Here is an 18,288-nt window from a genome sequence, read left to right as displayed (position 1 = left end):
TCCAGTTTTGCTTCAGCTTTAATTCTTTCACAGATGATCTCACATGTTCCTCAAGCACCGTCTGATACACGATAGAATTAATGGTGGATTGTATGATAGCGAGTTGGCCATGTCCTGCTGTAGCAAAGTATCTCCAAACCGTGACCCTTCCACCTCCATGCTTCACAGTCGGTATGAGGTTCTTTTCCTGCTGGATGCTGTATTGGGTTTACGCCAAGCATGTCCTCTTGTTCTGGTGTCCAAATAATTCAGTTTTAGATTCATCTGTCCAAAGAACATTATTCCAGAAGTCCTGGTCTTTGTCTAACATTCACTCTGGCAAACTTCTTGGAGAGCAAATGTTTCCTCCGTGCACACCTCCCATGAAGTTTAGGTTGTAGAGGAATGCACTTTCACATCAACATCAACATCAACACCACTTGTAGACTATTTTCCGGACAGTGGAATGGCTGATTTTATATTCTTTTGAGATCTTTTGAAATCCCTTACCAGACTCATTAGCATCTACAAACTTCTTTCTGAAGGCTTCAGACAGCTCCTTTGATCTCACCATGGTGTTTTCTCTCACTTCAACAGTCAGGGGCACACCAAACTAAACTAAATTTGTGATTTAAATAAGCCAAGGCTCCTTCAAAACACTGGGTAATGATGTTCTGATCATGTGCAGCCGATGTGACACCCCTGTGTGTGTTTGTAGCCATTTTAAGTGGGATTGAATGTGGGAGTGTCCTAATTTATTCCTTAACAGAAATTGCATTTATTCAAAATTACATTTTACAGAAAGTTATAAAACTACATTTTACAGAAAGTTATAAAACATCTTTTTTCAGTTTTAATTGTTCAGTTCTATTACTTGAATCTCTCAAGATTGTTAAAATTGATATTAAATATTAGGGGTGTAACGGTACACAATAATCTCGGTTCGGTACGTACCTCGGTTTTGAGGTCACGGTTCGGTTCATTTTCGGCACAGTAAGAAAACAAAATGCAACATAAATGTGCTAGTTGTTTTATTACACACTTGTGCTTTTAACAATAGGAACATTAGCCTATACAAAGCTAGAATTCTGCTAAAAAAGTAGCAGGTATTTAAAGATAATAATACAACAACAATTTGCCTTTCAGACCCTGCGTATTGGTCAGCTTTCTTTCTGAAAGAAAGAAAAAAGAAGTCATATGCTAAAGAGAAAAGCAATCCCAAATGACAAAGATTTTAACATGTATTTTACAAATGAAATGCCTCAATCATCAATCTTTTTTTTTTCTTATGAACGGGTTTCAAAAGCTTTATTGGTGGATTTTCTCGAGTTAAAGCGCCACACAGAAATTAATAAATTTAATTGTGTAAGCAGGACATTATTTATTTTACTATGTGTTTATATTTTACAAATGTGATGTAGTATTCATTTATACTGTATATTTTATGTTGTATAACTTTAGTTCCTTTGTGAATAATATTAGTTCCTACTTGTTTTGTTGTGGTAGGAGGGTTTTGTATTGAACACGAGGCCGTGTTGGTTATTATTATAGCAGAGAAGACAGCAGTAAATCAACAAAGACAAGTCAACTGTGCCCCAATCTACCACTCAAGAGATCTGATGGACTCAAGAAGTGGGTTACGATTGCATATTAGTTTGAAAATCGACCAGATCCACCGTATTTTTACACGAATGACTTCCGGTCTGCCCGATCCTAGCTAGCAGTATTGACGCAGGAGGGCCACGTCTCGCGTCAAATAATAAACTCTGCTGTTTTTTGCGTGTGCGTCGCGTTGAGCTACTTCTGGGACGCGTCTAACACTCGGCCGCAGTGCGACTGGTGTGCATTGGCTGATTGACTTTAACGCCCGCGTTTCACTGCATTCTCGCGGCGGCCACGTTTTCGCGCCGTTGACGTTTCTGGGTTATATACTGTCCTACCGTGTTGGTCCTCATTATAGTAGAGAAGACAGAGTAAATATAATCTACACAAAGAAACTGTAACCTGCTCGACTCACAGCCTCGTGTTACATTACGTCAGAAAGTCATTGGGTACACCTCCGTTCCGAACCGAGCACCACGTACCGAAACGGTTCAATACAAATACATGTAGCGTTACACCCTTATTAAATATCCATTAGGAGTGGGAACCTCAGGGCACCTCACGATACGATACGATTCGCGATACAAGGCTCACGATAACGATTATATCACGATACAGCGATTATCGATATATTGGTCAGAAATTGGATACATGACATTCTACGATACAACTGTTGAAACGGAAAAAAAAAAAAAAAAAAAAAAAAAGATATTTCAACATAGAAAAAATACTGTTTAAGTCATTTATTAAACAGTGACACCTTTTCTGTGCAACATTGCTGTAAAATATAAATCTACTGCAAATTGTGCCCCTGCACATATAGAGGAAACCAACCACGACCACTGATATCGCTTGGAGAGATCATGATGAATGGCACCCTTAATTTCTTTAAAGTTTTAAATCTTTAAATAAATAAATAAATAAATAAAAAGTGCCGTAGGTGTCAGCAGTTGAGCTTGGAGTGGGGCAATGATAAAATTGGTGGGTCTTTTCTTCGTATATGACCTTTGTTGCTTGGTTTGACCACTTCCGCTATCTGCTTCAGCATTTAAGATGTCAGACTTGCTCAGTCACAGTCTCCCTCACCTTAAAAACAACAAAATAAAACAAAAAATATTAGCTACTTCATATCGTTTGAGTTGAAATCCTGATTTTTTTTTGTGTTGGAAGTATTGAATTAAAAAAAATATGAATTGAATGTATAGAAATTAAAAATTCAATAATTACCTATTTTTAATATGTAGGCTACATCAATAATTACCTATTTTTAATATGTAGGCTACATTAATTATCATGCACATCACTTTATATATCTTGGAACCTATTCAAACCATTTTTATAGCTTATTGTATCAAAATGACAGTAATAACAGTTTGTGTTGTAAACTAGATGGAAATTGGTTCTCAAATAAATCGGTAAATTCATGTGGGCTTGTTCGATATTCATTTTCATCCAGTTTAGGGTCCTGGTTTATTTTATATCATTCAACACCAAATGTCATCAAAATAATACATGTAAATTAAAAAGTCAATTACATTCCAAAACTTTCTTACCTCAAGTGATGAAAGCGAAGCTCACAAACACCAGTGTCCACTACGTCACCAGCTCCCAGTGAAACTTATTTTTCTTAGACAATTCTTGCATACAGCAAAGTCCTTGTTCACCTTACTTCCGTTCTTGTTGGTGTAAAATCTAAAGTGTGTCCCCATGTGTGATTTGTAGCAATATTTTTCTCATTTTTTCCTCCACCATTCTCACGGAGCTTTTTTATTTTTTCAACCCACTTGAACCTTCCTCTCTTCTTCTCTAGACAACTTGTGCGCACTTTACCCTCACCGCCACTCCCGAGCGCCCCTAGTGGACCGCCAAGGAATTGCTCAACAAACATTGAGCACTTTACAGCATCCATACTCCATTGTATGGCCAATATGTTAAATAAAAGTATCGATTCTTGGCGGGAGCATATCGATAACCCATCGGGTTGCAAAATATCGCGATATATCGCTGTATCGAGATATTGTCACACTCTTAATATCCATATGACCAAATATCTTAGAAAACACACAGGCTTCTATAGGGTGTCCTAATTTTTTCACAAGACTGTACAGTATACACTCACCGGCCACTTTATTAGGTACACCATGCTAGTAACGGGTTGGATCCCTTTTGCCCTCAGAACTGCCTCAATTCTTCGTGGCAGAGATTCAACAAGGTGCTGGAAGCATTCCTCAGAGAGTTTGGTTCATATTGACATGATGGCATCACACAGTTGGTGCAGATTAGTCAGATGCACATCCATGCTGTCAATCTCCCGTTCCACCACATCCCAAAGATGCTCTATTGGATTGAGATCTGGTGACTGTGGAGGCCATTTGAGTACAGTGAACTCATTGTCATGTTCAAGAAACCAGTCTGAGATGATTCCAGTTTCATGACATGGCATATTATCCTGCAGAAAGTAGCCATCAGAAGTTGGGTACATTGTGGTCATAAAGGGATGGACATGGTCAGCAATAATACTCAGGTAAGCTGTGGCGTTCCAACGATGCTCAATTGGTACCAAGGGGCCCAAAGAGTGCCAAGAAAATATTCCCCACACCATTACACCACCACCACCAGCCTGAACCGTTGATACAAGGCAGGATGGATCAATGCTTTCATGTTGTTGACGCCAAATTCAGACCCTACCACCCGAATGTCGCAGCAGAAATCGAGACTCATCAGACCAGGCAACGTTTTTCCAATCTTCTATTGTCCAATTTCGATGAGCTTGTGCAAATTGTAGCCTCAGTTTCCGTTCTTAGCTGAAAGGAGTGGCACCCGGCGTGGTCCTCTGCTGCTATAGCCCATCTGCCTCAAAGTTCAACGTACTGTGCGTTCAGAGATGCTCTTCTGCCTACCTTGGTTGTAACGGGTGGTTAATTGAGTCACTGTTGCCTTTCTATCAGCTCGAACCAGTCTGGCCATTCTCCTCTTACCTCTGGCATCAACAAGGCATTTCCGCCCACAGAACTGCCGCTCACTGGATATTTTTTCTCTTTCGGACCATTCTCTGTAAACCCTAGAGATGGTTGTGCGTGAAAATCCCAATACATCAGTTTCTGAAATACTCAGACCACCCCTTCTGGCACAAACAACCATGCCACGTTCAAAGTCACTCAAATCACCTTTCTTCCCCATACTGATGCTCGGTTTGAACTGCAGGAGATTGTCTTAAACCATGTCTACATGTCTAAATGCACTGAGTTGCCGCCATGTGATTGGCTGATTAGAAATTAAGTGTTAACAAGTAGTTGGACAGGTGTACGTAATAAAGTGGCCGGTGAGTGTATAAACAAATTAAACATAGTTACGACTGTACCATTTGATTAGGCAGGTTCAACTCAAACAGACAACTAATACTCGTTGCAGTTGTGTAAAAAGCTTACCACTGTGTCCTATTAATGAGGAAATTTGGTAGCAGTGATTGTTCATTTGACTTCACACTAATACTTCAATGTAATGGTCCGAGAACGGACCACCTGTTTACAGGGGTCATACGCTTCATCTGCAATTCTCATGGACACCTAATAGGGGAAGCAATTTCTAGGCTTGCATTAAAGGCGAAAACCTGCAGGGGAAACCATTCAATTTGCTGTGGTCCACAATATTATCAGTGAGCATTCAGATTGTGAATAAGTGCATGGGATTATCATATAAAACACTCCATTAAACTTAATGGCATTATTGGGTTGTAGCTTCACTGGAACAATTTAAGAGATTAAAATGAATTTCACGTTCAACCATAAGTGAGATAACCAGTGCATTTACAGACATGTATGTGAGGTTATGACCCTTTTAGTGAGGTTTACACGCGACCTTGTTTATGTGTGTGCGTGTGTCTGTGTTAAGTATGTGTGTTCACCAGCCTGCCTGCCTCCCTTTGATTTGAAAAGCTCAAAGCGCAACGGGTGAAGCGGAGTCAATAAAAATGATAGATGTGCAGTAAGGAGGTTAATATGTTTGACCTTGCAGCAGCGAGAGTCCCAGGCATTGACCATTGAACTGTAACCTCCACACATGAACACCTCAGGGTTGGTGGGATGCGGGACCACACACATAACCTTGAACTGGTTATCCGCTTTGACGATGCGTTGGCCTGCACACATGACAACAGAAGGGGAGAGAGGAAGGAACAAGATGAAGGCGTTTTTTTTTTTTTTTTTTAATAATACATCTTCACGTCTTTGATCAGCGGGGGGTCGTCTTGAATTATGGAGGATGGATTCAAACGATATGATTATTAGCACGTCAGCTTTTCACAACAACAAAAGTTGTGGTAACTAAATATGAAAACACCAATTAAGGACAAAAGTTTCTATAAATATAATGTGACTTTCATAAGCAATCAAAATGAAAGAAATTTAAGTCTTAAGCTTAGAGATGTGATTTTAGCAATGGTTTTCATTATATTCCATGCTTGCTGTCTAGCGAAGACTAAGCTCCATCATCTTGGCGAGGACAGTACAATGACGTATGTTACATGTTTTTGGATAGTTAATTTGAGATTTAAGGGATATTTGGGGATGCTTAAAGGGTTATTTTTTTATTTTATTTTATTTTTTTCCTTTTCCCCCCGGTTGGTCATAACAGTTTTAATGTTTCACATTGAAGAGTATGACATACTCATTCAACATACCTCGTTTATTATGACAAAGCAGCGAACAGGAAAGGTTATGGGAGAACAGAAGAAAAGAAACACAAGAAAAGAAACACAAACAACAACAAGAAATACATTAACTTAATACATTAACTATGAATATTTTGGTGCTATCGTCAGATAGATGTATTTCCGGTTGACACCATGTGGGGGGCCTGTTGACCAGGGAACGAAGGGGAGGGAGGTAGGAGAGTCTATAAAATAAGTGATTGGGAGGGGTGGAGTGTACACAAATCAGCTCTGTGATCTAGAAACCAGCAATCGTGTGAATCCCTTGTGAGTGTAAGCCCGTCGGCAACCAACCCTAAGGCGCCCCATCGCCAATCCCTCACCAGGGCCCCCCACCCGAGCGCGTCCAATCACATCCAGCCGCGCGCGAGCCCCACCACACACGCGACAGCCACACAGATGAGGGGAGACGCCGCGCAGACGCCACCCCAGGGCCATGGCCCCTACCCAGGCAGCCCGGGGTTGGGAGCCAGCACCATCCATCCCTCGTCCCGCAGCCCAGCAAAGGGGCCATCGTCACACCCCCGAGATCCAGGGTGGTCCCCCGGGCCACCCGCGCCCTCATCAACCAGCCTTCAAGGATGGGAAGAGGGGAAGCACCACCCAGCCGACACACCGGCGTCCAGCCAGAGACCCGTGACGGAGCGCAGGGCGGATAACCAGGGAGAGAAGAGAAGGGAAGGCGGAAGCAGGAGAAGGCCGAGGAGCCGCCGTAGAGAAAAAAGTGTGGGACCCACCTACCACCCCATTACCCAGCACCGTGATAGGATTGTGTGGGAATGGTAGAGCTCGGCTTGAGGCATCGGGACCCAACCGTCAGTCCCACCGCCCTTTGCTGGAGCTCCCCCGTGGAGGATGATGTGTGTGGTGCATTAAAAATAAGGGTGTGCCAAAATATCGAAATAGTGATATATTGTGATACTTTGTATCCCAAAAGATTATCGATATGCTCCTGACAAGAATCGAGATATCGTTTTGAAAAGGTGTCAGAGTTTTTAAAAAAAAAAAAAAAAAAAAAAAGGGGGGGGGGGGGGGGCCAACAAGTTGCTACCAAAATCTTCCACCATAATAGTGTATCAGGTAACTCTAATGCTGCCATTGACGGTGCTCGACGCCCAATCCATTTAGACTGGGAACGTTCGTTCATTCCAAATAGGGTTGCAGCTATCGATTATTTTAGTAGCCGATTAATCGATGAACTATTTATTTTGAATAATCGAGTAATTGGATAAGGAACATAAAAAATTAAATACCTGAGCTGAGCCTCACACGGTATATTAAAAAAAGAGGATCTATGTACAACAAAAGAACAATTGACTAACTTGATAAAATGCTAACGCTGTTTTACAATGCTCTTAACAAACGGCTCAGACACATATTCCCACAAAAAATGGCTAAATATACCTTTAAACTAAATTACGAAAGCATTCAAAAAATCATTAGCTCAAACAAAAACTTAGCTTGTGTTGGTCTTAACAGGGGGCAGATGAATTTAGCCATGTGAAATGATGTAGACTAGAGGGCCATGTATCCACCCAAATCAATGAAAATAAATGCAAACACTTTCAAAACAAACCATTACAACGCCACTTTAATTGTATTTGAATCTTTTTTTTCTAATCAAATACTCGAGTTAATCGATGAATCGTTGCAGCACCAATTCGACACCAGAGCATTCGCAGTCATTCCGTCTGATTTTTCGGGGAATTTACATGTCACTTGCTGTTCATTTACAGGTCATTTCCTGTTGGGTTTGAGTCACTACCTAATCATTTGGGTGATTCACAGGTTACTTTCTGTTCTGTAACTCAAAATAAACAGAAAGTGACCAATTAAATACCCCCAAATCAACAGGAAGTCACTGAAAATCAACAGGTAAATGACCTTAAATGGCCAAAAATTACTTCATTGCCTGGCACTGGCTGCCAATGACGGCCATAGACGCTCAATTCGTTTGAAGTGGGAGGGAACTGGGAGGCCGCCACCCTCCCAGTTCACATGGATTGGACGTCTACTGGTGATGAACTCATTCCAATTCACAGCAGAAGCTTGTTTTCTGTTTATTAGTTATTTGTAGAATATCCTTGAATGATTTCATGACCAATGTATCAATAATCGTTGTATCGCCATATCGTCAGATCGTTATCGTGAGCTTTGTATCGCAAATTGTATCGTATCGTGAGGTAATAAGAGGTTCCCACTCCGAATTAAAAAAGTGCAGGAATGGCTGGGCCAGCCGTAAGGAGGTAACCATGATGTCAAACCCCCCCAACAGGTCCCATCCATCCCACATCCTTGGTGTGTGATACATTAAAATTAAGGGGGAACCGGGCCGGGACTGTATGGCCCCGTCCCGACTCTCCAAAGGGTTATTTCCAACTTATGCGGAAATTCGGGTTACGTCGCCAGCGTAGGAACAGAACCCGTTCGTAACCCCTGTCCAGTCTTCTGTTTGTATCAGGATTTCACGTGACCATGACTTTGGTGACACTAAAATCAAACCATTTTTAATCTCGGCAGGCCTCCACAATTCAATTTCATTCCAGAGGCAAGGAGACTACACAGGTCAATTGTGTGCACACACCAGTCTTATCCAAGAATTAAATAGGTACGATGTTGAAGAGGGACCAGAATGTAGAATCTAGTTTGGGTTAGAGGCAGCCTTATCTAAATCGATACATAAAATGGCATTACTGAAAACATAACAAAAACACTGAGAGGCTTGGATATAATTACGCCAGGGACGGTGCGAATAGTCATTTGTATTTGTGCCAGGGAATTAAGTCCAAACTATGAGGCAGCACCCTGACAGAGGCTATGCGAAGCAGTACACCTCGGGCCTCGACAGCTCCTCATTAAATTCAAACAAACAAACAACGAAGCACACATGCAGAAAAGTCTCCGGCAGTGAGCCCCGCAAAGCAAAACTCAAGTCATTACAGATTCGATCTAGAATATTTCAATCAAGCCTTCAAAGAAGCAGAACACAGTCTATCAACCTATGTATAGTGAGGACAGTCCAGTCTTATTGTTAATAGCGGAATATGCAGCAAAATTGCAAAATTCATTTGCATTGATCCAAAGTTTTTTACAGGCGGATTTGTGGCGCTTGCTTGCGTCTCGTTTAATTGGCTTAGCCACAGCTCGCTCATGGAGATTAAAAACTCATATTTGCTCATCTATAGTCCCGTCATAATGAAACGTGACATGTAATGTTTTAATTAAGAAAAGTTCTATTATCTTAAAACAAGACCTTGCAAGTGATCACAGAGTATAGCAATGACACGGTGAGGGATGGTGGCGGTGTTGTGGGACGATTGGGATGATAGAAACAAAGGATGAGGGGGAGTTGGCGGGGAGGGAATGGAACACTGTACTGTCACAATACAGGTTTGACACACATTACTGGGTTTTAACAAGGTAACAAACATGACAAACAACACGCTTCATTACTTTTTAACTGGACAAGAATATATGGAATGCAATGAATAAACACAAAAGAGGATGGAAAAAATGAAATCAGTTTCATTTTACACAAAACTCCAAAAATGGTCCGGAGAAAAGTATTTGTACTAGAGATGTCCCGATCGATATCCCGATCGATCGGGTCCGATCACGTCATTTTCAAAGTATCGGAATCGACAAAAAAATATCGGCTATGCCTTTTTTTAATATATTTTTTTAAACTAAATCGTTTTCTTATTGAATTTAACGTTAGAGACATAACATATTTCACTCATCCAGAGTCTTTAGTTTAGGCTTAATGTAGAGTTATCAAAAATATCCCGATAACGGCGGCAATTTATTTATTTAAAAATGTGTCACGTTACAGTATTTAACACTACTAATATATACGCTGCACGATCCTCTCACTCAATCTGTAATGACATTGTTTTACCTTTATAGAGAGATTAAAAACAGCGCAACATGAGTAGAGTGAACTTTGGCAGGCTTTGAAGCCATTCTTCTATTGGCTAATACCTTGCAATCCCTCTCCCTTTGATTAGAAATATCATGGGAAGCAATGTCGGGAAGCAAGGTGGCAATAAATCTTTGTCTTAACACCTTAAGATATTTCCCAAAACAGAGAAGATATATCCATTGGTAGCACGACGCACAGTCATGGTTTTACTTCCCATCATGGTTCCACTCCCATCATGCATTGGGGCATGCCTGCAGTATCATTTACTGAAAGCTCAACAAATACACTAGATGGCAATATTTACTCACAATACACAAAGTCACAAGTCTTTCTATCCGTGGATCCCTTTCACAGAAAGAATGTTAATAATGTAAATGCCATCTTGAGGATTTATTGTTATAATAAACAAATACAGTACTTATGTACTGTATGTTGAATGTATATATTCGTCCGAGTTTTATTCATTTTTTTCTTAATGCATTGCCAAAATGTATATGATCGGGAAAAATTATCGGGAATGATTGGAACTTAATCGGGAGCAAAAAAAAGCAATCGGATCGGGAAATATCGGAATCAGCAGATACTCAAACTAAAATGATCGGGAGCAAAAAAACATGATCGGAACAACCCTAATTTGCACCCTTTGAAAAATCATAAGATGCTTCTCTAATTTGTGTAATTAACAGCACATGTTACTTACCTGTGGCGGCAATAACTAAATCACACTTGCAGCCAGTCAAAACGGATTAAAGTTGACTCAACCACTGTCCCGTATCCTTGTGTGCAGTGTTGTTAATAACGGTGTTACAATATAACGGTGTTACTAACGGCGTTATTTTTTTCAGTAATGAGTTATCTAATTAGTTACTTTTCTCATCTTGGCAACACCGTTACTGAGGCGGGAAAGGCTTGTGTTACTATGCGTTACTAAGTTGGTTGAATAAAAAAAGTCAGAGAGACGGACTCACAGAGACAAGAGAGCAGAGCAGGAGTGGGAAAGACGCCGTTGTAAACGCGATGCTAGGTGGCTCCAATAATACCTGACTGTAGCCATAGCCTACAAACTACGCCCACATGATTACGGTAGATCTCACCTATTATAGAACTAGATGCAAATGACAGACATGGCTGCATTGGCAACATGTTTTAAGGACTACATGCGTGAGTAAACAGCCGCCATCTTAAAGCAGCAGACCTCTCAGGAAGGCTCTGATGTAGAGATCCTTCCTAGCGAACCTAAGTAACTTTTTAAATCTAAAATTCTCCTAAATCGGCAAAATCTTGACTTAAATCTATCTTTAAATGATAAAACAGTTTTAAAACTTACACATGTTGAAAGTAAACAGAAGGGAACTAATGCAATAACGGGAGCAATTTTAACAACTTTAACGGTTGATTCACAACTTTAAATGACTTCCACAGATAGCAAAAGTTACTATCTAGTTATCAAAATACCCTTGTGTCTAGTTAAGTGGAGGGTAAAGAATTGGGGTAGGGCCAATTGCCCCCAAAACCCTTTAAACTTCACATTGTGTGACCTTTTTTTTTTTTTTTTTTTTTTTTGAGAAAAAAAAAAAAGAAAATTATTCCTACTTTGCCAAGTAACTAATTACTCTTACATTCAGGTAACTGAGTTACTAACACAATTACTTTTTGGGAGAAGTAATTTGTAACTGTAATTAATTACTTTTTTAAAGTAAAATTAACAGCACTGCTTGTGTGTACCACATTAAGCATTCAGAAAAGAAAGAAGACCAAAAAACTGTCGGGGACTTGAGAAGCAAAATTGTGAGGAAGCATGGGCCATCTCAAGGCTACAAGTCCATCTCCAAGGACCTGAATGTTCCTGTGTCTACAGTGCGCGGTGTCATTAAAAAGTGTAAAGTGTGGCTGGCCTCCTTATTTCGATTGCAATTTAAACGAAAGATTGTGCGGATGGTAGATAAAGAACCTCGACTAACATCCAAACAAGTTTAGACTTGAGCGGCAAAAATGTGATGAAGCATGGGCAATCTCAAGGCTACAAGTCCATCTCCAAAGACCTGAATGTTCCTGTGTCTACCGTGCGCAGTGTCATCAATAAGTGTAAAGCCCATGGCACTGTGGCTAACCTCCCTAGATGTGGACAGAAAAGAAAAATTGACCAGAGATTTCGACAAAAGATTGTGCGGATGGTGGATAAAGAACCTTGACTAACAACCAAACAAGTTCAAGCTGTCCTGCAGTCCAAGGGTCTAACAGTGTCAACCTGTACTATCCGTTGGCATCTGAATAAAAAGGGACTCTATGGCAGGATACCCAGGAAGACCCCACTTCTGACCAAGAGACATAAAAAAGCCAGGCTGGAGTTTGCCAAAACTTACCTGAGAAAGCCAAAAACGTTTTGGAAGAATGTTTTCTGGTCAGATGAGACAAAAGTAGGCTTTTTGGGAAAAGGCCTCAACATCGAGTTTACAGGGGGGAAAAAACGAGGCCTTCAAAGAAAAGAACATGGTTCTCACAGTCAAACATGGCGGAGGTTCCCTGATGTTTTGGGGTTGCTTTGCTAACTCTGGCACTGGACAGCTTGACTGTGAGCATGGCATTATGAAGTATGAAGACAACCAACAAATTTTGCATCATAATGTAGGGCCCAGTATGAGAAAGCGGTGTCTTCCTCAGTGGTCATGGGTCTTCCAGCAGGACAATGACACAAAATACACTTCAAAAAGCACTAGAAAATTGTTGAGAAAGCATGAGAGACTTCTAAAGTGGCAAGCAATGAGTCCAGACCTGAATCCCATAGAACACCTGTGGAGAGATCCGAAAATGGCAGTTTGGAGAAATCTCAAGAGACCTGGAGCTGTTGGCCAAAGAAGAATGGTCTAAAATTCCAGCAGAGCATTGTAAGAAACTCATTGATGAATACCGGAAGCGGTTGTCCGCAGTTATTTTGTCTAAAGGTTGTGCTACCAAGTATTACGCAGAGGGTGCCGATACTTTTCTCCGGGCCATTTTTGGAGTTTTGTGTGGAATGATAATGATGTAATTTTTTTTTCATTCTCTTTTGTTTTTTTATTGCAAGCAAAAATAAATTACCATATTACTACCAAAGCATTTGTAAATGCAATCATTTTCCGAGAGAAATTGAGCATTATCTGACAAAACTAGAGGGGCGCCAATACTTTTGGCCAGCAGTGTATTTGAAGGTAATGAGATAGAGATTGGCGAAAAGTTGGCAGCGTTCAGCAGTTTGCGCAAATTTGCAGTGCAAAAGAAATATGGCGATTGATTAGCAAACTTGTGGCTTGTGCATGTATAGCGATCATTACAAATGTCTTTTTAAAAAAGAAAAAAAAAAAGAATATTAAACTGTTCACTGTTTAACAAGGCATCCACATTTAAATATTCCATTCATCCATTTCATAAAGCTCATTTCCTAAACAGCAGTTTAGTTTAAGATTCACTTTGACATAATGTTGTTTGACCATTTGTGCCATTCTCAACTACGATATACACTCACCGGCCACTTTATGAGGTACACCTGTCCAACTGCTCGTTAACACTTAATTTCTAATCAGCCAATCACATGCCGGCAACTCGGTGCATTTAGGCATGTAGACATGGTTTAAGACAATCTCCTGCAGTTCAAACCGAGCATCCATATGGGGAAGAAAGGTGATTTGAGTGACTTTGAACGTGGCATGGTTGTTGGTGCCAGAAGGGCTGGTCTGAGTATTTCAGAAACTGCTGATCTACTTGGATTTTCCCGCACAACCATCTCCACGGTTTACAGAGAAAAAAAAATCCAGTGAGCGGCAGTTCTGTGGGCGGAAATGCCTTGTTGATGCCAGAGGTCAGAGGAGAATGGCCAGACTGGTTCGAGCTGAAAGAAAGGCAACAGTGACTCAAATAACTACCCGTTACAACCAAGGTAGGCATAAGAGCATCTCTGAACGCACAGTACGTCGAACTTTGAGGCAGATGGGCTACAGCAGCAGAAGATCACGCCGGGTGCCGCTCCTTTCAGCTAAGAACAGGAAACTGAGGCTACAATTTACACAAGCTCATCGAAATTGGACAATAGAAGATTGGAAAAACGTTGCCTGGTCTGATGAGTCTCGATTTCTGCTGCGACATTCGGATGGTAAGGTCAGAATTTGTCGTCAACAACATGAAAGCATGGATCCATCCTGCCTTGTATCAACGGTTCAGGCTGGTGGTGGTGGTGTAATGGTGTGGGGAATATTTTCTTGGCACTCTTTGGGCCCCTTGGTACCAATTGAGCATCATTGGAGCGCCACAGCCTACCTGAGTATTGTTGCTGACCATGTCCATCCCTTTATGACCACAGTGTACCCAACTTCTGATGGCTACTTTCAGCAGGATAATGCACCATGTCATAAAGCTGGAATTATCTCAGACTGGTTTCTTGAACATGACAAGGAGTTCACTGTACTCAAATGGCCTCCACAGTCACCAGATCTCAATCCAATAGAGCATCTTTGGGATGTGGTGGAACGGGAGATTCGCATCATGGATGTGCAGCCGACAAATCTACACCAACTATGTGATGCCATCATGTCAATATGGACCAAACTCTCTGAGGAATGCTTCCAGCACCTTGTTGAATCTATGCCACGAAGAATTGAGGCAGTTCTGAAGGCAAAAGGGGTCCAACCCGTTACTAGCATGGTGTACCTAATAAAGTGGCCAGTGAGTGTATGTTTGTTGACCTGCACTAACACAACTGGGTGCAGTTTGACCTCTAGCAAAGCACAATTCTTTGTCAAGCAGCTCGATATCGCTGAGCTCAGCAAGATACAACTCATTCATCACACAATAGTACTTTTTGATCTTACTGTGTAAAGCAAGCAGGTAGCTATTGTAAAACGATGCGTACAAAGTAGGTCAACATTCACATACGCTTTGCCGGTGGCATTTGGAGTAAATGCTTTGCCGTGTGTTGCTGCTGCTGAATGGATTGTCCCCTGATATATACCGCTTAAAACGATGATTATGGAGCCCTATTGTTTGCTACCAGCCAGCGCAAATGTGTACAAATGAGAAATAAATTACTTGCTCTCAATGAAAGGCAATGGATGATGCTTTGGGCCTTGAAATACATTACGCTTCCTTAACGACTTGGGATATATTTTATGAAAGCAAAGACAACCATTTAAATGGTGAATTTGACAGCACTCAAATCAAATTTGCAAAGTTGTGTCAGTCAAAATTGCACGATCATTTCAGGGTTATTATGTTTTTTTAAAGTGCGTACGAAACGAGAAAAAAAAAAGTCAAATAGGATTATTATGTGAATTTGAATCATATTTTGAGACGATTCGACTATATACAACAATTTAGGAAAGCGCAGATGACGAGAAATTAGTCTTTTAATCTGCTGGTTAGCCATGCCTACAATTAATAGGGCTCTAGCGTCCCCAACAGGTGGATGACATCAGTGGAGTCACGATTACATCTGATTTAGTATGCAGCCCAGTGAGGGGGATTTTCTCCAATATTTATATTTTCTCCAATAGCTAAATAAATGGCTTGAGAAGGACCAGTCAGCCCGTTGAGGGGGAATTATTCAGAAGGAGGAAAACGTGACGACGAGACCCGCACAATGTCATTGTTTCAGTATCTCTACTCCAATATTTTTACAGGATATTATTTTTTTATCAAAGTATTTTTCCCCAATAGCTAAATAAATGGCATGGTCATGACAAATAACAGTCTTGTGCTAAATGGAATATGAAATAATAAAAATCCTTTTTTTCAAGACGACATGGCAAAATTACTTCATAATGGTCAAAACTGTCGACTTCACCTTTACTGTCGCACCTCCCGGTCGGGCTTATGTCATTTCCCTTCCCCGGCTTCGGATAATGTAAACAAACAAAGAGGCGTGACAGCTAGCCGACATGCTAACCCGAACCGATTGATGTTTCAAAGTCTTCGAAGCGGAAAAATCCCACATAACTAACCCGGATCATTTCACATGACGACTGGGTTGTCGATAGTCTTCGCCGATTGGCAAACCGCAATTTGCAGCTCGCTCCCCGGCTACTACGGACAGGAGAGCTCGCTGGAGAAGCAGCTGGACGATGACCGCTGAACAAACCGGCCGACGTCGGAGGAAAGTGTAGCTAGTCCTTTATTTAAAGAAAGCTTGTAGTGTTTACTAGGTAATCGCTGTATTCGCGGCTATTTTTAACTCAAAGTTTTTCTGATCGGTCGGAAAATTTGACAAAACACCGGCCGCATGAAGACGGGAATAAGAGCATAGAGCTCTCCCGGCGGGGGGATGTGCGACAAGCCACTGGTCGTCGGCCGAGTCGACAAGGAGCATGTCAGCCACAAAATGCAAGCCACCTACATATTAAAACGTCATAATTGGATTAATGGCGTACCGCACGCAGGCTATTTTTAGACCGTGACGTCGCATCGTAAAGCGGAAGTAAAGCCGAAGTGGGACATTGTAGACCCGCCCTCGCATAGACCCAACGTAATTAGTGCTACTTTTCTCCAGTAATCTTTCAAAAACGAACATGCCGATCACGCATTGCTTTTTTGGAACTTGTAGAAACGACTCTAGACCCTAACCAAAAACTCGGGAGGAAAAAATGTGAAGACCGAATCAACTTGCGCGGACTTTAACACCAGCTCGGCGAATCCATTCACGTTTCATATGCAGTAAACATTATGTTGGGTTGGCATGGTCTTTCATAGGACAAAGAGGTAAGCCATTTTTATATTTTTAACTTATATTTTAAGCGTAACGTTGTGCCGTACTGCCTCTGTCTGACAATGAATGATCTGAAAAGAATTACAATGATATCTGACAGCCACTGTTACTGTTTCTGTTATATATACGTATATAAAAAAACAACTTTAGTAAGGGGGAAGTGTAAATAAATTATAGGATTAAGACGTGTTATCAATGAAAAAATTAAAAGTGTTCGTTGGCCGTCACTGAGTAGCATTTGCGATCGCTACACAAAGCTAACTAAATTACCCCCAAGAACGGTAAGAGACGTAGGACAACCAGAGGATAAAATATTTAAGAAAGACAGGGCCGATGGTAAAGGATAGCTTGTTGAAACAGAAGAATGTCATTGTCAGTCGCGTTGATAAAAAAAAGCTAAAGTTATGCTTAGGTCGGCTCGTTTTTTTTCGTCTTTTTCAGCCTTCGACACTAAAGCCATCTCTTTAACTGAACATTTTTATGTTCTTCCACATCTTTGCCAGTCAATTTGGCACCAGGCACATCATTTTCGGAGAGAATTGGTAGGTTTAGCTTTGTAAACATCTCCTTCGTACACGATTTCCATTCATTTCATATTAGGGACAAACTGGGGCTTGTCCCTACTTAGCAACAGTAGCTACTGTCATGAATATTAATGAGCGGAAGTGACATGTTGCTTGCGGTACGCCATTCGTTCCACAACCCAAAAACCTACGCTAAATCCTGAATAAATACTGCAGGTACAATTACAAATAGCAATTACACATACAAAAACAAATAAAATATAAATAGAAATCGGAATAATAATAATAATATAAAGAATCAGATTCAATTGTGGCCGTTGTGTTTTGCATGCTGTTCCTGAAAGCACTGTGTGACTGACGAGAAAGAGAGACATACGTTAGAGTGGGAAGCTTTTTCTTTCTCTTTTCATGCTCTGTTGTTGTTGGTGTAGGCTACGGCTGACAGAAGCTATGTTGTGCTGCACAAGTTCTGAAAACAATGATTAAAAACCTGACAAAGCCGGTTTTACATTAATAATAATATTAATCGTTCTTGAGATCGTAGACATACTCCGGCCATATTGTCGAGCCAGTTTACTGACGCGCATACCACACTTATATTTTTCTAAAATTTCCTTCTTAATTTCAATGGTAAGCATCACCTTTTTCCTATTTTCACCACCTGCAGTAAACGTTTTGGGACCCATGTTGATTTTTCTCACAAGAAAATCCGCCGTGCGTCCGTCTTGCGGGGAAAACAATAAAATTGCGACGTCGTAAAACGTCATATTTGCCTGTTATCATATGTCAAGACAAATGAGGAGTCAAACTTTATGTCGAAACG

At 40.9% G+C, this 18,288-nt stretch overlaps 1 protein-coding gene across 3 annotated transcripts in view; it reads right to left on the bottom strand.

The window, feature by feature from the left end:
• wdr25 (WD repeat domain 25) overlaps positions 1-18,288 on the bottom strand; it is a 76,561-nt gene that overhangs the window by 21,952 nt on the left and 36,321 nt on the right. For all 3 annotated transcript variants that reach the window (XM_057860432.1, XM_057860433.1, XM_057860434.1), the window contains exon 4: positions 5,589-5,719. In XM_057860432.1, the coding sequence (XP_057716415.1) occupies positions 5,589-5,719 (131 nt within the window). The remainder of the gene's footprint in view (positions 1-5,588; positions 5,720-18,288) is intronic.

This window comes from Corythoichthys intestinalis, chromosome 15 (assembly GCF_030265065.1).
Source record: "Corythoichthys intestinalis isolate RoL2023-P3 chromosome 15, ASM3026506v1, whole genome shotgun sequence".
In the NCBI taxonomy this organism is placed as follows: Eukaryota; Metazoa; Chordata; class Actinopteri; order Syngnathiformes; family Syngnathidae; genus Corythoichthys; species Corythoichthys intestinalis.
Note: the sequence above shows the minus strand (reverse complement) of the source record. Positions and strands in the feature narration are given on the sequence as shown.